The 21,131-nt window shown below is 40.8% G+C and overlaps 1 protein-coding gene across 1 annotated transcript; it reads left to right on the plus strand.

The window, feature by feature from the left end:
• Positions 1-768: 768 nt before the first annotated feature.
• LOC107777885 (uncharacterized) lies at positions 769-12,453 on the plus strand. The gene is given in 17 exon segments (XM_075235783.1): positions 769-1,821; positions 3,179-3,310; positions 3,413-3,540; positions 3,652-3,862; positions 3,991-4,228; positions 5,166-5,316; positions 5,685-6,039; positions 6,596-6,763; positions 6,808-6,881; positions 8,267-9,107; positions 10,170-10,292; positions 10,398-10,525; positions 10,675-10,885; positions 11,027-11,124; positions 11,126-11,265; positions 11,569-11,719; positions 11,845-12,453. Coding segments are annotated over 17 exon segments (4,320 nt in total). The 5' UTR covers positions 769-974; the 3' UTR covers positions 12,169-12,453.
• Positions 12,454-21,131: the final 8,678 nt, after the last annotated feature.

Below are 21,131 nucleotides of genomic sequence, written 5' to 3' on the forward strand. Positions count from 1 at the left end.
TGTTACTGAAATGCGTCAATCTCTTTGTCCTTCCATATTCGTATCATATGTTAAGATCTATTAAATTCTTGTATCTTTTTTCGAATGTAAAGTGATTATTATTATTTAGGTATCATATTGATTTTTATGTGTAATTACCAAATTCGGTTAACATTGAAAATATACATCAACGAAAAATTATTGTCAGACGACTAAAAAAATAATTATTATGTGTTACTAAGAAAATTCTCCCATAAGAATATTTTAATAGATAATATATTTGTCAATTTTTTATAATTTTATTAAACATATATTTACTTATAAAAAATTTAATAAAATAAGATTGAAATAATATTTAAGTAACAAAAAATCCAAAAAATCTGACAAAACCGAACCAATCCAAACCGATATGGTTGGTTTGGTTTGATTTTGATAAAAATCGAACCAACCCGGTCCATGTACACACCTAATTACCAGCTATTAATATTAAGTTTCTTGCATTTTAAACACGTAATTAAGCTATGTTCTATTCAAGAGGTTTGAAAGACCTAAGCACCCCTATAATATAAGGGAACACATATTCAGCTTATGTGCTAAGAGAGAGATAAAAGTGATAGGTTCATAAAACTAAACCCACATGACCATTTAGGAAATGGTCCTTCACGGCAATAGATGAAAGAAAGTTCCATGTGTAATAAATATAGTGAAAGAACTGAAAGGTCCCTCCCTACATTTTGTGGAACTGAAGTAATAGCCTCCACAAAAACGCGTAATTTTAAATTCCTTTTTGAAAATTTTCGATTATTTCAAAAGCTTCAAAGCCTTGAAAGCAGATAACTCTCCTTTATTTTCCATCGACTTCATATGCAGAAAAGTCAAGAGTCCAATGACAAAAAGTTGTGAAGACTTCAAAGACTGAAAAATCGGATTGAATCTTCCTAACAAAATGAGCACAGCCATTCTATTTATACCACGTTAAGCTAGCTTTTGAGTAGATGTGGATGGGGAAGACAGCTATGAGTTTCTTGAAATGGCTGGTCATTCTAATATTCCACTTTTACTACCTTTTCTACCTCAGCATAGCACAGCCTAATTTCGCTTTTCAATCGCCATGTGAAGGTAATGAGACAGAGTACTCTCCGAATGGTGCATATGGCACAAACCTTAACACAGTCCTCTCCTCTCTTTCACGTAACATAGATAGTGATGGGTTTTATAATACTTCCATAGGCCAAGATCCCAACAAGGTTAGTGTCATCGCTCAGTGTAGAGGAGATGTCGATTTACAAACATGCCGTGATTGTATAAAAAATGCAACTCGCTTGATTTTAGAGGTATGTCCTCACAAGAAATCCGCCTTTGGTATTTATGATAAGTGTCTGATAAGATATTCGAATGTGTCCTTCATAGGCACCGTCTTAACTGACCCAAAGAAAATTTATTATTACAACCAAAATTTCTCGAACCCCCAATTGTTCTTTAACCGATATCTGACACCCGTGTTGGAAAGTTTACGAAGTCGAGCTTCAGAGGGCGGGAAGCGTAAGTTTGCGACCAATATTACTCTTGCCCCAGATTTTGTGACAGTATATGCACTTGTACAGTGCACAGCCGATTTATCAGCTGACGATTGCTTCAATTGTTTGACCACTGGCTATCAAACTTTACCTGGTTGTGAGTGTTATGCAAAGCGGGGAAACTACTACTTGATGCCCAGCTGCATTATTCGGTATGAACCTTACTCTTTCTTCAACGAGTCATTTGCTGAAGCTCCGCCACCATCGCCACCACCTGCCTCATTGCCACTGCCACCCCCAGCTTCACCGCCACTGCCACAACCAGGTATTTGAAATCCTCTAATGGAATTGTTAGCCACTTCATCTTTGTATTCAGCTTCTGGGGACACGCTATTCAAGTCGAGCCTCTTATTTTGGCCTCGGCAGCAAAGAAGATCCAGATCCCCCGGCCATAGCTGTTCTCCAAGAGGAGTGACTGAGATTTAATTTATGTATACTCACAGTGTAAAGAAGCGTTTATACAATAAGTGTATTTTAACATGTCCTGGTAGTTTAAGTAACTTATTTTCCAAGATATTGATCCCAATTATCTGTGATTTGAGAGCGTAAAAATTGTTCTAGAATACTGCAAGTCGACAAAAGTTCAGATGTAAGGTGCATATCTATCTATAATTTGTTATAAAATAAAGACGGTAAAGTAAAGACAAGTATAGAGAGAAACTGATATATTATTCGATATTTAAACGGATTAACTGAATTGTTGACCATAATTTTACTCATATACCCTATGGTGCTTGTAATTTGGTCATTATAAAATATTTTGCCTAGTTAACATATGTATATATAATTGTTTGCAACAAATTATTTGTGATACAAAAATAAATTGTAACCACAATATAAATACGAAAAAATATAATTTTATTGATAAATGTTGCGGGTATAATTCTGTTTATCCCTTGATTCTTCCCTCCGATTTGTTATCTGTATGAATTTAGCATGATATGCATCCCCTTGATTATTTGATGATCAAGAAGCATGTAGCGTATATTTGATCTCTTTGTGCATATTCCGTGAGTTTATGGGATTTTGAGATATCTGTTTTTGAGATCTTTTTTAAGGGATTATATAACCTTTTTATATGAGTGGCCTAGGGCTAGGGTAGAGTAGCTTTCAAGATAGGGTTTTGGTAGAGCAGACTTTAAGCAACCCTCATAGACTCCTAGAATTTCAAGAGTCGTCTTGTAGTATCTTGAATTTTTGGATTTAGCTTGATCCGTTAAAATTTTGATGTATACAATAATTATATACTTCAATTCAAATTGCTATTTTTGTTAACATTACGTGAGAAGTGAAAAGAACTGTAGAAAATAAGAATAGTCAGTGTTGTAAATTTGTAATTTTTCTTGAATTATTCTAGAGAGGAAAAAAAATCTAAGAAGAAGAGGTATTATCTTTTTGTCTTTTATTGAGGGTTAGAAACTATGAGATCTTTTGTGTTTTAAAAAGGAAAATTTGTGTTTATAAGTTAAGTCGACAGCTACAATTTTCTCCTTAAACTTTTAACATCATTACATATTGCCTATTTGATTTTGTGATGTGGAACTTTGGGTAGATGCATTTGATCATGCTTTTACATGAAAAAGTATTTGCTAACCTAATACTAACTTGAAGCATTTTTGTAGGGAAGGATGATAAAACCGCACGAACTGTCATCATTATTGTTGTGCCCACTGTCACAGTTATTATTTTTATTGTTTGTATTCCTGTCATCTTGATGAAGAGGCGAAAGAGGAAGTTGGTGGACAAAAGAGAGAGTAAGTGTGGCGTATTAACCTACAATGATTAAGGAAAGTTGAATTTAATTGAGACCATGTTTCACTAATTTGTTCTGTGCTATTACTACTACGTTGGTGAAGGTATACATGTGGATGATATTAGTACTGCAGAATCCCTGCAATATGATTTTTCTACAATTAGAGCAGCAACAAATAACTTCTCAGATGTTAATAAGTTGGGACAAGGCGGATTTGGTCCTGTGTACAAGGTGATTATATTAAATTTACTTATTGTTGCATGAGTTTAACTTTTATAGCGCAAAAATTCTGTAAGTGTATATAATTAAATCATTCTTTCAATTTGTGCTCGTCTGCTTCAGGGTAAGCTTCCAAATGGACAAGAAGTAGCAGTGAAAAGATTGTCTGCAGACTCAGGCCAAGGTGATCTAGAATTCAAAAACGAGGTCTTGTTAGTCGCCAGGCTTCAACACAGGAATTTGGTTAGGTTGCTGGGATTTTGCCTTTATGGAATAGAGAGACTTCTTGTCTACGAATTTGTTCCCAATGCAAGCCTTGACCACTTTTTATTTGGTTTGTACTGCTTAACTTTAAATCTTTTAGTTGCCCTAATCTTTTACACTGCCAGTATTTAGAAGTTAAAACTTTTTATAGATATGAAGCTTATTAGTATTTATTTTGTTTGTCCAATGAGAAAGCAGATTCGGTTAAACGTAGGCAATTGGATTGGGAAAGGCGTTCAAAAATCATAGGAGGTGTTGCTAGGGGAATTCTTTATCTTCATGAGGATTCCAGACTTCGGATCATTCATCGTGATCTCAAAGCTAGTAATATTCTACTAGATGCAGAAATGAATCCTAAAATCTCAGACTTTGGCATGGCATGGCTATTTACACTGGATGAAACTCGAGGCAGCACAAGCAGAATTGTTGGGACCTAGTAAGTTTTATAACTCTCACTAGATCGACTGTTATTTTTCATATCGCTGGGGCTTGGGAAGAATTCTTAAACATTTAACAAGAATAAAAGCTGCATCGAGACATAGGCAAATCTTCCCTTGAAATGTCACTTGAATTTTCAACATGTCATTGTAATCTCTTCTGGACTGGTTACCTCAATTTTATTGAAATAGGACTTTGTTTGTGTCTAGAATTTGAATTATTCGAGGTGAATGGTCATATACCTATAGTTTTGTTCTCAATTTGGTCACTAACAAAGGTGCATTGTCTGATGATGAAAATGAATTTTTTTTCCAGAGTCAGTTCTGGGAATGAATATGCACAATCTTGATCTTGTCTTGAACAATTTTTTTCTTGTCCAGAACAAAACTTTTCCCTTTTTCTTATCAGCATATGAATTCTCCTTGTTCAGAGAGGTTAATTACATATGATCTCTTGGCAGCATAATATAAGGTGTAGGTCTTAACTTATCAAACTTTTTGTTTGCTCAGCCAAGAATAGATCAATGGTCTAAGAGTTGTCTTCACATTGCAGCGAGATACATTCTCACTAAGGGAAGGCAGAAAAAAGAAAGCAGACATCAGGAGACCATAAATACCCAATTTGCAGTATAAATTGCAGCACAACGTTTTACTGTGTCTTCCTAAGTTCATTAAAAAATATTTCAGTTCTTTACTGGCCTTTACATGTGGTCTGAATTTTAACATCAAGGAGTTCCCAGTTTTGACATCTTATTGAGTGGCTGATCGCACTGTTTCTAGACAATAAACTTCAGAATTGATTTTTTGGCCTTTTTACCTCAGTCTGTTCATGTGAAGTGAAACATATATTTGTACCCAAAAAAAAAAAAAAAACTTTAACAGCTGAATCATATCTAAGTTGCCGAATGTCATGTAACTCTTGTTTTTGTTTTCCAGTGGATATATGGCACCAGAATATGCGATGCACGGACAATTCTCAGTCAAATCAGATGTTTTCAGCTTTGGAGTACTAGTCCTAGAAATTTTAAGTGGCCAAAGAAACACTTCTTTCAGAAATGGAGAATCCGTGGAAGACCTTTTGAGCTATGTAAGTAACCAGGTCAATCAATTAAGTATTCATCAACCCTAAACTGGTCGGGATCTGCTACATATGAAATATATGTTACTCCCTCTACCTCCCAAATATAGTCTTTTGGTAAAGTAAATTTATTCCAAGGTACTTTTTCTTTTTCAAATTCACACTGCTCCAATAAGTTGAACGCTAACTAAGTGAGACGTTTAAGAGAAAAATAAAGATTTAATTTAGACAAAGGCTCTTATATTTTTTTCAGTACAAATACTCTTATGAGTAGGGTTGTTTAGTGTTTTTCTTAAGGGTTGTGAATACTCTTATGATCGGAGGCAGTATGATGATATATGATTCGTCTTATTCTGAGAATTGAATTATCACTGCAGACTTGGTCGAACTGGCGCCAAGGAACAGCTGCAAATTTGATAGACCCCATGTTGAGGGGAAGCACGGGACTGGTTCGTGACATAATGAGATGTATCCACATTGCTTTATTGTGTGTTCAAGAAAATGTGGCAGATAGACCAACTATGGCTGCAGTAGTTCTCATGCTCAGTAGCCTCTCTTTGAGTCTTCCAGTTCCTTCAGGGCCTGCATATTATATGCACAATGATATTAGCGCAGAGACTTCGCTTATTCAAGAATACAATTCAAGAATGTCAGAATCTAGAGAACTAGCCAAAAGTAAATCTACTTCTTCGTCACGAAATGAGGCGTCGATAACTGAGTTATATCCTCGTTAACATCCTTGGACATAATAGCCTTTTCTCTGAGTTTTCTTATTTACTTTTTTATTTGTTCGACCTCCTATTAGTTTAGACTTGAGATTGAGTGATTGATGACTTTGCGTTTCGCACTAGGATTTAATCTGAATCATAAGTAATAGTATTTTTTTTGGTTTGAAAGATAATTACACTAATCTACAATTGAACCAAATGACTCCCTTTGTAATTAGTAATACATTATCGTTCCATTTTAAGTGAATATTTTTGCTTTTCGAGAGTAAACTATATAAACTTTGAACTATATTTGAAAACGTATTTTTTTTTATCATGTTGTCGTGAGAAGAATTGTAAATTATAATACTTCGTTTTTAAATATCTAAATTCTAAATATTGAACTATTCTAATTTAATTTAGCTTCAAACATCTCAAATTCTCCAAAAGGGAAAAAGTTATTTTTTGGCATACTAAAAGAAATTATTAAAATAACCTGACAAGGGATGCAGGACAAGTGGCACGGGTATGAGAAGGTAAATTCTTGCATTAAGGGCTACTTGCTTGGTAATGCTAAAAAGCTGAGATTAATGCTAACTTGACGTTTTGTGGGGGAGAAAAGGATGATAAATCCGCTCGAATCATCATTACAATCGTTGTGCCAACTGCTACAATCGTTATGCCTATTATTTGTATTTCTGTCATCTTTATAAAGAGGCGAAAGAGAGAGCTGGTGGACGATATTCAGAGTAAGAGTGGTACATAGACAATTCAATTTAACAAGTGTATTCAGTTAAGCCAAGAGATGATCCTTCTCAAAGCATAGCAAATGATTCAAACCCAAAAGACTGCTTATCCCAGTTGCAGGTAATCTTTTTTTTTTCCTCTAAAAAATACTTGTGCTACGTCACAACACTTGGAAATCTAACCACATCACCCCTACGCTTTCTCCTTAGCATGCCAAAAGTCGGTGCAACTCCGGAAAGACAGATACGTTACTCAAGCGTTATGTCGAACAAGTGGTGTGCATTCTTTCAGTGTGCTTGTATGTAAGAATTGGGCAAAGATGTGCCCTCTTAGAAACAGGGAAAGCAAAAGATAGGAGTGGGAGCAGATTGTAGATGCAGAGCCAAAAATAAATCAGGGAGTTTTAATGTGTCACTTACCTGGTGGCTCGCTTCTTACCTTAAGGCAACAGGGGCGGAGCTAGTATTCGGTTTATAGGTTCCGTTAAACTTAGTAACTTTAGTTTCAAATCTTGTATTTGTCATATAAAAAATTTATTAATATATATAAATTATTAATTTAAAATCAAGTAACTTAAAAGGATTAAAATCTTGAACATAACCCTACTTTTTGTGCCCCATTTTCTTTCCACATTCTTGAGCTCAGTGTGACAAGAGGGTTGCTCTGATGGTAAGCAACCTCCACTTCCAACCAAGAGGTTGTGAGTTCGAGTCACCCCAAGGGCAAGGTGGGGAGTTCTTGGAGGGAAGGATGCCGAGGGTCTATTGGAAACAACCTCTCTACCCCAGGGTAGGGGTAAGGTCTGCGTACACACTACCATCCCCAGACCCCACTAGTGAGATTATACTGGATTGTTGTTGTTGTTGTAAAGAAACAAAAGCTAAGAGATAGCTACATGAAAAAATAAAATAAAAAGGAACTACTACTTCTTTATTATTAAGGATATAGTTGGAAATGAATAACAAATTTAGTATTGAATTCCTGAAGTTACATTAAAATTTGAGACATTTTTTTTTATAATCTAAAGTGACAAGTTAAAATGGGACAGAGGGAGTACTAAACTCCCCTGTAATATAAGGAAATAAAATTTCAAACTTTAAAAAAAGTTGTAAGTCTGAAATCCGATCACAGATGAAAGAAAGTTCGATGTGGTAATAGATTTAGCGAAAGAACTGAAAGGTCCCCACATTTTTGGAAATGGGACAAGAGCCTCAAAAAAAACGCGTTATATTGAATTACCTTTTGAAAGTTTCAAACTTCCAATAATACGTATCTTCTCCTTAATTAGTATCCACTATTCCACTCCCATCCTTTTCAATGCTTTTAATCCTTTCATATTGTCCAGTGACTTCATTAGCTGAAAAGTCAGAGTCAATCTTACCAATAACTAAAAAGTTGTGAAGACTTCAAAAACTGAAATATCAAATTCAATATAATCCTCCTAACAAAACGAGCACAGCCATTCTCTTATACTGTCTCTGAAACGCTAATTAAGCTTTGCGTAGATTGGGAAGACAGTTATGGGTTTCTTGAAATGGCTGGTTATTCTTATATTTCAATTTTACTACCTTTTCGATCTCAGCATAGCACAGCCTAATTTCACTTCTTATGCATGTGCAGATAATAAGACTGAGTTCTCCCCAAATGGTGCATACGACACTAACCTTAACACACTCCTGTCCACTCTTTCACGCAATATGGATAGTTATGGGTTCTATAACACTTCCATAGGCCAAAACCCTGACAAGGTTAGTGTCATCGCGCAATGCAGAGGAGATGTGGAATCACAAACATGCCGTAATTGTATAACTAATGTGACTCTTAAGATCTTAGAGGTATGTCCTTACAAGAAATCGGGCTTTGGTTATTATGATGATTGTACGCTACGATATTCAAATGAGTCCATCATAGGCACCATGTCAAATAACCCTTTGGTTTTTATATATTACACGGCAAATGTCTCGAGCCCCGACGAGTTTATGCAAGAAGATCTAAGAACCTTGTTGGAAAGTTTACAAAGTAAAGCTTCAGCAGGAGGTAAACGCAAGTTTGCTAGAAATAGTACTCGTGGACCTGATTTTCAGACTATACATGCACTTGTACAGTGTACTGCGGATTTATCAGCCGAAGAATGCTTCAACTGTTTAAGAACTGGTTATGAAAGTTTACCTAGCTGTCCATGTTATGGAAAGCGGGCTGCTACCGTTTTGATGCCCAGCTGCAATTTTATATTTCAAGTATACCCTTTTTCCAATGAGCTACCGACTGAAGCTCCGCCACCCGTATGGCCACCGCCACCGTCACCCTTATGGCAATCGCCACCACCACCACCTCCACCACCATCAGGTAAGTGAGATCTTTACGGAATTGTTAGTCACTTCTACTTTTAACCTCTCCGTCTTTCAGATTTTAAATTCCATGTTGGTCGAACAATAAGGTTATACGAGCATATTACCTGACATTATTTCTTTACTAAGTCACCAAAAGTGAACCCCAAAGCAAAAAGGTGATTGGAATTCCTCCTAGAATTATGGGATTGCTAAGTCTATTGGGAGCAAATATATGGATGATTCTAGATCCAATATTAATTATAATTGAATAGAGACCACGGATATCAAAATGAGACAATGTGTCACCTATCAAAGTAAGAACTTTAGGAAATGAAGACAATAAGAAAATGGGGAAGAGCCAAATAACATTTCTTCATTTTTTCTTTTCTTTTTTGAAGCTGTGACTGAAGCCATCTGTCCATCATTGTTCCCTCATTATCTCAGTCTATCCATTTCCTTGTCGAAAGAGACTTGACTTTTTAAAGCTGTGACAGAAGCTGTAGAACCCAAATTGCTTTTTGAATTGGAGAATGAAGAAATGGTATATATCTCTAGGACCGAAATGTAGAAAAATGTTGGGGCATTTGGCTAGAAGGCGATCTGTGAAGAAATGTTCCTTAACTTTGTACAGCTTCTCAAATCTGTGTATTGAGAGAAGGAGAAGAGAGAAAGTGGGGGACGGGAGAGAAGGATGGCGGAGAGAATCAGAGGGAGGGAGGGATTGTCGGGTGAGCCGGCCAGGGACTCGGGCTGGGGGCTATCAAACTAATCTGGGTTTTGGGAATTTTGATGAAAGACAAAAAAAGTCCCTACGTTCCGGGCACGAAATTCAAAAACATAGAAAGACTTTTGCAACTTGTAAGCTTAAAGAAGCCACAATATATTTGTGTAACTATAAAACTTGTAATATTAAATATACCGTAATATTTGTGTGGCAATAAAAGTTTCTCATTACGTGTAAAATGGGAAGTTCAATTTAAATTGTTTTCCGATTTAAGAAGTTGTTATTCTCTATTGAACGAGGGAGTTTTGGTAATTAACGGCTACCAGCACACTAATTTGAGGCGTGTTTTTGTAGTAACCGCTCGAACTGTCATCATTATTGTTGTGCCCACTGTCACGGTTGTTATTTTTATTGTTTGTACTTTTGTCATCTTGAGGAAGAGGCAAAAGAGGGAGCAGCTGCTGAACCCAATTGAGAGTAAGCGTAGTTTATTAATAGACAATGATTAAGGAAAACTGAAAATTTTAAGACCATGTTTCACTAATTTATTGTATGCCTACTACTACTACTACATTGGTGAAGGCATGCATGGGGATGATACTAGTACTGCGGAGTCCTTGCAATATGATTTTTCGGCAATTCGAGCAGCAACAGATAACTTCTCAAATGCTAATAAGTTGGGACAAGGAGGATTTGGTCCTGTGTACAAGGTTATTTAGTTTACTTGTTGTTGCAAGAGTTTAACTTTTATTGTGTAAAAATTCTCAACACTCTCAATGTAAATAAGTTAAGTCCTTGTTGCATAACAACCTAGTTGGACCAATAATACTGTTTTTTACTTTGTTCTGATATGTTTCAGGGTAAGCTTCCAAATGGACAAGAAGTAGCGGTAAAAAGATTGTCAGCAGGTTCAGGCCAAGGTGATCTAGAATTCAAAAACGAGGTTTTGCTTGTTGCCAGGCTTCAACACAGGAATTTGGTTAGGTTGCGAGGATTTTGTCTAGATGGAACAGAGAGGCTTCTTGTCTATGAATTTGTTCCTAATGCAAGCCTTGACCACTTTTTATTTGGTATGCATTAACTTTTTGTTTATCTGCTAGTCTAATTCTTCTACTCTGTTAATATATAGAAGTTATACTTTTCATAAAATATGGAGCTTGAGCATCAATAATTTATGTTCTTCGTTTAATGTTCGTCCAATGAGAAAACAGATTCGGTTAAACGTAGGCAATTGGATTGGGAAAGGCGATCCAGAATCATAGGAGGCGTTGCTAGGGGAATTCTTTATCTTCATGAGGATTCTAGACTATCGGATCATTCATCGTGATCTCAAAGCTAGTAATGTTCTACTAGATGCAGATATGAATCCTAAAATCTCAGACTTTGGCATGGCAAGGCTATTTACATTGGATGAAACTCAAGGCAACACAAGCAGAATTGTTGGGACCTAGTAAGTTTTACATCTCAAATGAGAGACTGTTATTTTTCATATCGTTTCGAAGGATTTTTTAACCATTTAGCTAGCAAGAACAAAAACCTAGAGACTACTCGTAAAACAAAATCATTCGTCGAAATGTTACTACAATTTTTAAGATGAACTTTAATTTGTTAATGTAACTGCTTTCTAAATGGTTACCTCATTTTTGTATTTTTTTTTCTGCACCTCAATTTGTCCAACTAGAATTTTTATCGTCCCTACAGTGATGGTGCCGTATGCTAGAAAAGTCTTATAATCGTTGTTTCTCTTTTGCAGCGGATATATGGCACCAGAGTATGCAATGCACGGACAATTTTCAGTCAAATCAGATGTTTTTAGCTTTGGAGTACTAGTCCTAGAAATTTTAAGTGGCCAAAGAAACACTTGTTTCAGAAACGGAGAATCTGTGGAAGACCTTTTGAGCTATGTACGTAACCTAGTTGATTAATCAACTAAACCTCAATGCCAAACTAGTTTAGACCATCTTCATGCATATAACCCTTTTACACTGCTAGTATATAGAAGTTAAACTCTTGAATCATAATGTCACAGGCTTGGACAAACTGGCGTGAAGGAACATCTTCAAATTTGATAGACCCCATATTAAGGGGAAGCTCAGGACTAGTTCGTGACATAACGAGATGCATCCACATAGCTTTATTGTGTGTTCAAGAAAATGCTGCTGATAGACCAACCATGGCAACAGTTGTTCTCATGCTTAGTAGCCTCTCTCTGAGCCTTCCATTGCCTTCAGGGCCTGCATACTCTATGCACAATGATGGTAACCCGGAGAATTCGCTTATTCAAGAATATAATTCAAGAACGTCCCGTTCATCACAAAATGAGGTGTCGATAACTGAGTTATATCCTAGATAATCGTCTTGTATTCAATTGCCTTTCGTTTGAATGATGAGATGCATGATATGTGGAGGCACCTGTCAATGATAAACGAGAAACTTGAAATTAAAGCCTCAGAGATTAAACCAACATGCTCTTGTGATTTGCCCCCTTTCCCCCTCCTAGTCTAGTGTTAGTGGCTACGATGCAAAATGAGAAATAACTTGTTTATTTGACTTAGTGTCCTCTTGGATTAAGTAAACATGTTACCATCAGTATTGTTTCTAGGTATGGTTTTTATCTGAATTCGTTTGTTTCTGTGTATGGTTTTTGTGTAATTGGTTATTGGATTTCTTTACCCGAAAAACGGATAGAGTTGAATTTGTACGTAGTTCTAAGAATATGTGGTATAGCTTATTACAAATCGTAAGGATAAATAAAAATATCAAATATGGATTGCAAAGAATGCAAAGTAAACAAGGTTGTAAAGAAGATGATTTTTAGGACTAAACAAGTTGAATTACTTTATGAAGCTTAAAAGAATAACTCTTCAATATAGAAAAATATTGTGCTTGAATTACAATGTAAGCCAAAAGACTTGGTCCTTACAGAAATAATAACCTCCCCCTTTATAGTAGATGGATCTTATTTTAGATATAATTAAAAATACACAGTGGGAGACCCATGATAAATCAGCTTTTTCATGATTCCTACCAGGATTCTCTCCTCTAGTGGGATTGCAACGGCTCTTGTCTATGAGCTCGATATTAACTCGAGTTTTCGGTTTTGACTCGAGCTCTCGATCTTGACTTGAGCTCGATTCTGACTCGGATCCTTGAATTGATTCATGGTCAGTGTTGGTCGGTCTCTGAATCATAAGCTCGACAACTTTACTTTGTATCATAGTTCGACTTGGATTCGAGCTTGATAATGATATCGAGCTCGACATTGATCGGTCCCTCGGGCTTGAAGCTTGTTTGTACCATCTTCGGAACCTATCTCGAAGTCTTACTTGGATCCATTATGTTTTGACCTCGATCAATCGTACGAAGGACGAAATCTAATTCGACCGTATACAGATAGTCCCCTCGTTTCTCGGGATGGATGTGGTGAGAAACGATATGATTTTTCAACGGCTCGATAGGATTATAAGCTGACGCTTACATTGGGCCCGACCATGACGCACGTGATAGCTGTCCCGTCGATTTAGTCTTTCAAGGCATTTAGCGCATGTCAGACGGTGGTCAGCAACCGCCGATACTGAACCGTCATTGCTTTAATCTATAAATAGCCCTTCCTTTTATCATTTATCACTTTTACATCTTCAATCTTCCAAGTTTTCCAAATTTTTTTTCTCTGAGTTTATTCGCAAATCTGTGATTCCTCTTTGTAAAATTCTTCTTCTAAACCACCAAATCTTTGTCACCTTCTTTAAATCCAAAATGGTGAAGACATCAAAAATCGTACCCCAAAAAGAAAAAGCTTATTCTTCCCAATCCGCCACCGACAAAACACCGGTGGATCCACGTCCCGAGGAGTGCGTTCCGGCGGCGTGAGTTCTTACCTCCGATTTCAAACTCGATAAAGGTTCGCCGGTTCCTGGCCGATGTGAGCCCGTATTGAGATATATTTGTTCGATAACCCGGGAGCACATCGAGCGGATAAAAAAAGATTGTAACTGGGAGAACAAAGAAGTGGTAGTGCCGTCTCCCGAAGAGGATATTACTACTCACGTAAGAGGGTTTTTAAGCGTGTATACTTACCCTTTCACATTAGGTCCCATCGACTCTGCAATCATAGATTTTTGTCGTAAATACCTAATAACCCTAGGCCATATACATCCTTCCTTTTGGCGGATCGTTATTTTGATATGATATTTTGTGAGTAAAATCAAGGGGATGCCTTTCACCCTCGATCATCTTGTCCGATTATACCGTCCTCGCCTTTTTCGAGGAGAGTTCATAAAACTCCAACGTCGAGCTACCAAAGCTCTATTCTCGAGTATAGACGAGGATAAGGATCGAGGCTGGATGAGCAGGTTCGTTCGAGTAAGGACTTCGGACCTAATTCCGACCGAAAAGATGCCTTTTCCCGAGGAGTGGAACATGAAGCGTAAGTGTAATTCTGCTGCTATCTCTTACTATTTTGTCCTTTCATTTCTTTCTCACCAATATCCCCCTTTTTGTGATGCAGCGGTTCCCTGGATTCCCGACGCACTGCCCGATCTCAAGAACTGGGTACGTGATATGGTTTCGACCTCCTCATACGCCGAGCGCTCATGGCGCGACTTGTCAAAGGGCCGATGGGAGGCAAAATATCACGGTAAGCACCTTTCTCGTATCTTTTGGTAATTCAAATAAGGTGCTTTTCACACACTTTAATAAAATTTTCCGTATTTAGGTGTGGGCAAAGATGCAGTTTTGAGGCCCTCATCCGTCGAGGAAGAGGCTTCGTCCTTTGTCCCAAAGCCGGTGAAAGATAATAAGAGGAAAAGAGCCCCCGTCCTCGAAGATCAAAAACCGAAGAAGAAGACGGCTCGTAATCCGAACAAGATTATCATTCCTTTGACCGTAGAATCAGTTCTGCGTCTGAGGTAAGAAGAAGAAGAAGAAGAAGAAGAAGAAGAAGAAGAAGAAGAAGAAGAAGAAGAAGAAGAAGAAGAAGAAGAAGAAGAAGAAGAAGAAGAAGAAGAAGAAGAAGAAGAAAAGAATGATGGGTCTGCGCTGGCGGCCCGAACGAAGAAGACCATCGACGTTCCACAGGCAGCTGGATCGATGGTGGTTCATAAGGCTCCGCCTCGAACTGAGGATATATCGGAGAGAGATTCGAGCAGAGTCCTCGAGTTGTTGGAGATCGAAGATGCTTCCCATCGAAGCCAACAAATGGGGAATATGTCTGAAGAGGCTCTTCCTGAATCTTTTCGAACGGAAGAGAATTCCCCAGGTGATTCACTTGGGGCAGTAACAATCGAAAACTCGCCCACCTTCCCTGTTTTTTCCGCATGGGCGATTCGGGAAGCCCAAGCTTTGGAGGCCCTCGAATTAGATAGGCCTCATGATGGAGAGGATCCTTTTCGTGACCTGTTTATCGGTGTCGAGGACACTACCGGTACAAGTGACGCATTAGATCTTTTTCACGGAGTGCAGCAGCCTTTGAATCAGGTAAGCCTTAAATTATATGGTGTTACCTTTAAGTTTACTTTTCTTTTCTAACTTCATTTCTTCTTTCTTTGGAGGCCATGGCAGTTCATCAAGAATCATGTTCTCGGTCCCGAACCGAGCTGCATCGATACGAGGCTAAGCTTCAACGGGTTACGGAGGAGAGGAACTCCCTAAAACTCCTCTTAGGCCAAAGGGGAGAGGAAATAAAAGACCTCTGAGCTGAGTTGGCCAAGGCTCACCAAGATCAGATCGATCTGTCCGAGCAGGTAATAATACTTTTAAAAGCCTATGGGCTCGATACCGGAACGATGGCTAATTTTTCGGTCTCATAGTTGCAGCAGAAAATTGAGATGATCGAAAAACTCCGTGAAGAAGTCGATGTGATAAAAGCAGAGTCTTTGAAGTGGAAAGAAGGAATGGACCGCTTTGCTGCAGAGAAAGAAACTGCCCGAGCCCAATTGTCATCGGCCGAAAACTAACTTCAAAAAATGAAGGAGAAAGGCTCGGTCCAAGCAAGAAGAATAGAGGAGCTCGAGGTTCGGTTGGCTTCTGAACTTGCCACGGCCGAATCTAACACAGAAAAGGCAAAGGCCGATGCTGATGCACTGTCATGGGCTGCTTTCCATCATCGACCCATGACCCCTTGGATGCGCCCCGTGGCGTCCCGGCAAGCCTCCCAACGCCTAGCGCCACGGTCGGCCCCGTGGTCTCGGCAGCGCCAAGTGACAAGCGAGCATGCGCCTCTGTCGCCCCACCGATATTCAATGCCAGCGCCCAGCGGCTGGCCAATGCCATCAGTGCCGCGCGCACCGACAATGCCGCGCGCACAAATCATCATGTTGCCATCAGCGCCGCACACCCAGACAGTGCCCCGCGCGCAGACCCAATGCCAAGCACCAGCGCCCAGCCGCTGGCAGATCCAAATAGTGCCGCGCGCGCCCACAGCAATGCGCGCGCAGACCCTGCTACTCAAGACAAAGTTGCTGCTATCGGACTTGCTTCCATAGAAGACTAAGTCCTTTTCATTGTAATTATAGAGTAGTTTTACTTCATTCATTTTCAGTGTGCTTCTACAGCTTTCTTAGGCCAACTCATGTAACTTTGGTTTATTTTTTTTAAGCATTATTAAGGGGGACCAAAGCATTCAAACATTCAAGCATTCAAACAATTCTCTGTACTGGTGTCTCTCCCCCCCGACACCGCATAGCATCTTGTAATAGCTTTCATCATCATCATCAATACAATCATCAGCTTTCATCATCAGTTGCTCATTTTTCGCTGCTCAATTGCTCACGACATTGGTTTTCCCGTACGGCACTGACAATCTAGTCTAGCGTACGGCGAGGACCTCAGTTGGCGCATAGCAACCGCACTGACATCGGTTGCTTAGCCTTACGTCGCCCTTCCAAGGAGCATTAGGAAGGCGCCGCGTAACAGTTGGTATCAGAGCCTAGGCTCGACATCGGACGAGGGAACTCATTGGCATCATCATCACCATTTCTGACCATGGTGAATCATGGGGATCGAATCACGACCCTAGAAGAGACGGTTGACGCATTGCGGCCCATCGTGGATACGTTGCCTGATCTAAAAACCAGCCTAGTGCAAAGGTTGGACGACCTGGACCGCCGAATGCGGCAGGCCGAAAATGACATAGCAAACATCAGTCAAGACTCTGAGGAAGATCGACAAACGGCTGCCGTCGAGGCAACCAAAATTCATGGCCAATTCGAGGACCTCCAACAGGAGCGTGCCGAGGATTTAGCCCATCGGGAACTAGAGGCAGACAGACTGACAGTCATGCAGCAAACCATAGACAACTTGACAGGCCAGCTCAATGTTGTCAATGCTGCACTACAAAGCCTGCTCAAAGGAGGCGAAAACCACATCAGGGGTGCCATGAACATTGCCCCCATTCCACAAAAGCTGAAAATTTCGGAGCCCAAGCCATACAACGGAGCCCGGGATGCTAAAGGAGTGGAAAACTTCATCTTCGACATCGAACAATACTTCGATGCCGTTGGACATTTGGAAGAATCCAAAAAGGTAGCAACTGCTGCCATGTATCTTCAAGGCGATGCAAAACTCTGGTGGCGAGTCAAATACGAAGCCATCAGGGCCGGTGAAGATACTCTCCAGACATGGGCAGAACTGAAGGCCGCCATACGCCTGCAGTTCTTCCCCGAAAATGTGGAATACAATGCACGAAGGAAGTTGCGTGAACTCCGCCACACCAGGTCGGTGCGGGACTACGTGCGTGAATTCTCCGCACTCATGCTAAACATACGGGATATGGGGGACAAAGACAAACTGTTCGCATTCATAGAAGGTTTGAAACCTCATGCTCGTATGGAGCTGCAAAGACAACGGGTAGATACCCTGCCCAAGGCCATTCAAGCTGCTGAGTGCCTTGGGGATTACCAGTTGGAAACTCAGAAGGATAGGCCCCAGCCGCCTGTCCGAGTGGGATACAACGGGAGCCAATCTAGCAACGGTGGCCCCAACAAAAACGGAAGAGATCGAGGTGCATCCAAATCCAAGACTCCTACATCAAGCAGTAACACTACTGCATCAGTTAACAACCATCAGGGCAGAAAGCCCCCATCAGAATGCCGTCATTGCGGCGGGGAACATTGGAACAATCAATGCCCCAATACACAAGTCAATGCTCAACAAACTGTTGACGATGACGAGACAAATTCTCAGACGGTACCGATCCAGTAGGTGCCTTCAACGCATTTGTCGGCTCCATTCATGATACCTTGGCGGGAACCAGTACTGGCAACCCCAAGAAAAAGGCATTCCCAATCGACAAGAAAGGGAAAGGAAAGGCGGACAAGAGGCCTCCCACATCACAAAAGAGGACCTTAATATTCGTTGACATGAAAGTAAATGGCAGACCTATTCGGGCATTGATAGACACGGGTGCTAGCCACAACTACCTGGCCTCAACTCAGGTGCAACGCCTCGGTCTAGCAGTGCAAAAATGCAAGGGTCGTGTCAAGGCTATCAACTCTCCATCTCAGCAAGTGAGTGGAATAGCCAAAGAAGCGCCAATCCAGCTTGGCCCATACAAGGGAATATTCGACCTACGCATAGCTATCATCGATGACTTCGAACTGATAGTGGGATTGGAATTCCTCAGGCAGACCAACACCATCCCGGTACCATATGCCAACATGCTCCTAATGATGGGAGACAACGGGGCCAGACCCCACACCATACCGTGCATATCCAAGAAGATGGCCGCTGGAAACATCACGGCCATGCAGTTTAAGGAGGGAACCAACAAACCTGAACCCATAGTTCCGGCTGCCCTCAACATCATCAAACAGGCATCACATCATCGGGGTCCAACAGCTCATGGCACCCCTCATTGTGTGAAGACTTGCCAAGCATTCCCAAAGGCCAAGTCGGATCATCCAGCACAAGCGGGACTCTTGGAGCCGCTACCTGTCCCACAGAGACCTTGGGAAAGCATTTCCCTGAATTTCATCACAGGATTACCCAAGGTCGGAAATCATGCAACCATCATGGTGGTAATAGACTTGTTTTCCAAGTATGCTACCTTCATCGCAGTCCCACAGAACATGTCGGCAGAAGAAACAGCTCGACTCTTTTTCTCCCATGTCGTCAAACATTGGGGTATGCCCAGCAACATCATCAGTGACTGCGACCCACGCTTCACTAGCAAGTTTTGGACCCAACTCTTCAGTTGCCTCGGATCTAAATTGAGTTACAACTCAAACCATCATCATCATCATCAGCAAACACATGATCAAACAGACCGGTTCAATGACATGCTGGAGGAATATCTCCGCCAATTTGCTACCGGGTCACAAACACATTGGGTGAAGCTTCTGGATGCTGCTCAGCTGTGTTTCAATTCACAAAAGTGCGCCCATACAAACAAAAGCGCTTTTGAAATTGTTACCGGACAGCAACTGCTATTCCCACATAATGTGAATGCACCAACCATTCCATCATCTCATCGAGCTGCCAGTTTCTCTACAGAATGGGAACAAACTTTGAAGATAGTGCGGAGCTATCTTGTCAGGGCCCAAGACAGGGCAACGAGGCATGCCGAACAAAACTGTCACTTTGCCCAACATCAAGCAGGGGACAAAGTGATGGTAAAAACCCCGAGGCGGAACTTGTTTGCAAAGAGGACCCAAGATCCTCGCCTATTGCCAAGCTACATCGGGCCTTTTTCCATTGAAAGGCGCATCGGGAAATCCACATACCAGCTGAACACACCAGCCTGGTGGAAAATCCATCCAGTCTTCCATGTCAGCCGCCTCAAGCCATTTCAGAAATGCATGGAAGATCATTCAGAAAGACAGCTCACAGCACCGAGGGGAACAGACCTCCCAGCCATCAAGAGCCTGACCAATCATCATCATCCTGCAGGTAAGGCTCTGAGGACGTCGCCAACTCAGGTGGGGGAGAATGTCATGGGCTGCTTTCCATCATCGACCCATGACCCCTTGGATGCGCCCCGTGGCGTCCCGGCAAGCCTCCCAACGCCTAGCGCCACGGTCGGCCCCGTGGTCTCGGCATCGCCAAGTGACAAGCGAGCATGCGCCTCTGTCGCCCCACCGATATTCAATGCCAGCGCCCAGCGGCTGGCCAATGCCATCAGTGCCGCGCGCACCGACAATGCCGCGCGCACAAATCATCATGTTGCCATCAGCGTCGCACACCCAGACAGTGCCTGTGTGTAGACCCAATGCCAAGCACCAGCGCCCAGCCGCTGGCAGATCCAAATAGTGCCGCGCGCGCCCACAGCAATGCGCGCGCAGACCCTGCTGCTCAAGACAAAGTTGCTGCTATCGGACTTGCTTCCATAGAAGACTAAGTCCTTTTCATTGTAATTATAGAGTAGTTTTACTTCATTCATTTTCAGTGTGCTTCTACAGCTTTCTTAGGTCAACTCATGTAACTTTGGTTTATTTTTTTTAAGCATTATTAAGGGGGACCAAAGCATTCAAACATTCAAGCATTCAAACAATTCTCTGTACTGGTGTCTCTCCCCCCGACACCGCATTGCATCTTGTAATAGCTTTCATCATCATCATCAATACAATCATCAGCTTTCATCATCAGTTGCTCATTTTCCGCTGCTCAATTGCTCACGACATTGGTTTTCCCGTACGGCACTGACAATCTAGTCTAGCGTACGGCGAGGACCTCAGTTGGCGCATAGCAACCGCACTGACATCGGTTGCTTAGCCTTACGTCGCCCTTCCAAGGAACATCAGGAAGGCGCCGCGTAACAGCACTCATGGCCGTCTATCGAGCCAATGATGAAGCTGCACAGGTCCAAGTAAGAGAGGTAGCCGAGACCGCCAATACTCGAACACATTGGGTCGCTGAACTTGCTAAGTGCCGATCTCGGAGGGAGACCCTCGAGGAGATCCATGCTCGAGGTTTCGACCTTGCTGAAGAGATTAAAAGGGTCAAAGAACTCGAAGCCAATGTTGAAGCCTTGGTTTCCGATGATGATGATAATAATGATGATAATGGGAGTAAGAGCGGGTCCGAGAGCGGGGTGGGGGGCGATAGAGAAGAGATCGCTCCTGGGGATAACCAGGAAGCTTAGTCCTTAATTTTTATGTTGTAATCAATCATGTAAACAATCTTGTAAAAAATATCCCTTTTTGCTGACTTGCTTCTGTTCTGTTTCCTGTCTTGTGAAGATTTTATTCACGCCTTATGAATATATTCACAAGGATTTAGGCAACTTAATCAAATTTGGACTTCGTAGACTTTATAACCGAGTGAGCGCTTACTCAAACTTGAAAAAAGGTAGCTCATATGCTTAGTAGTCGAGTTGAGTGA

This window comes from Nicotiana tabacum, chromosome 17 (assembly GCF_000715075.1).
Source record: "Nicotiana tabacum cultivar K326 chromosome 17, ASM71507v2, whole genome shotgun sequence".
In the NCBI taxonomy this organism is placed as follows: Eukaryota; Viridiplantae; Streptophyta; class Magnoliopsida; order Solanales; family Solanaceae; genus Nicotiana; species Nicotiana tabacum.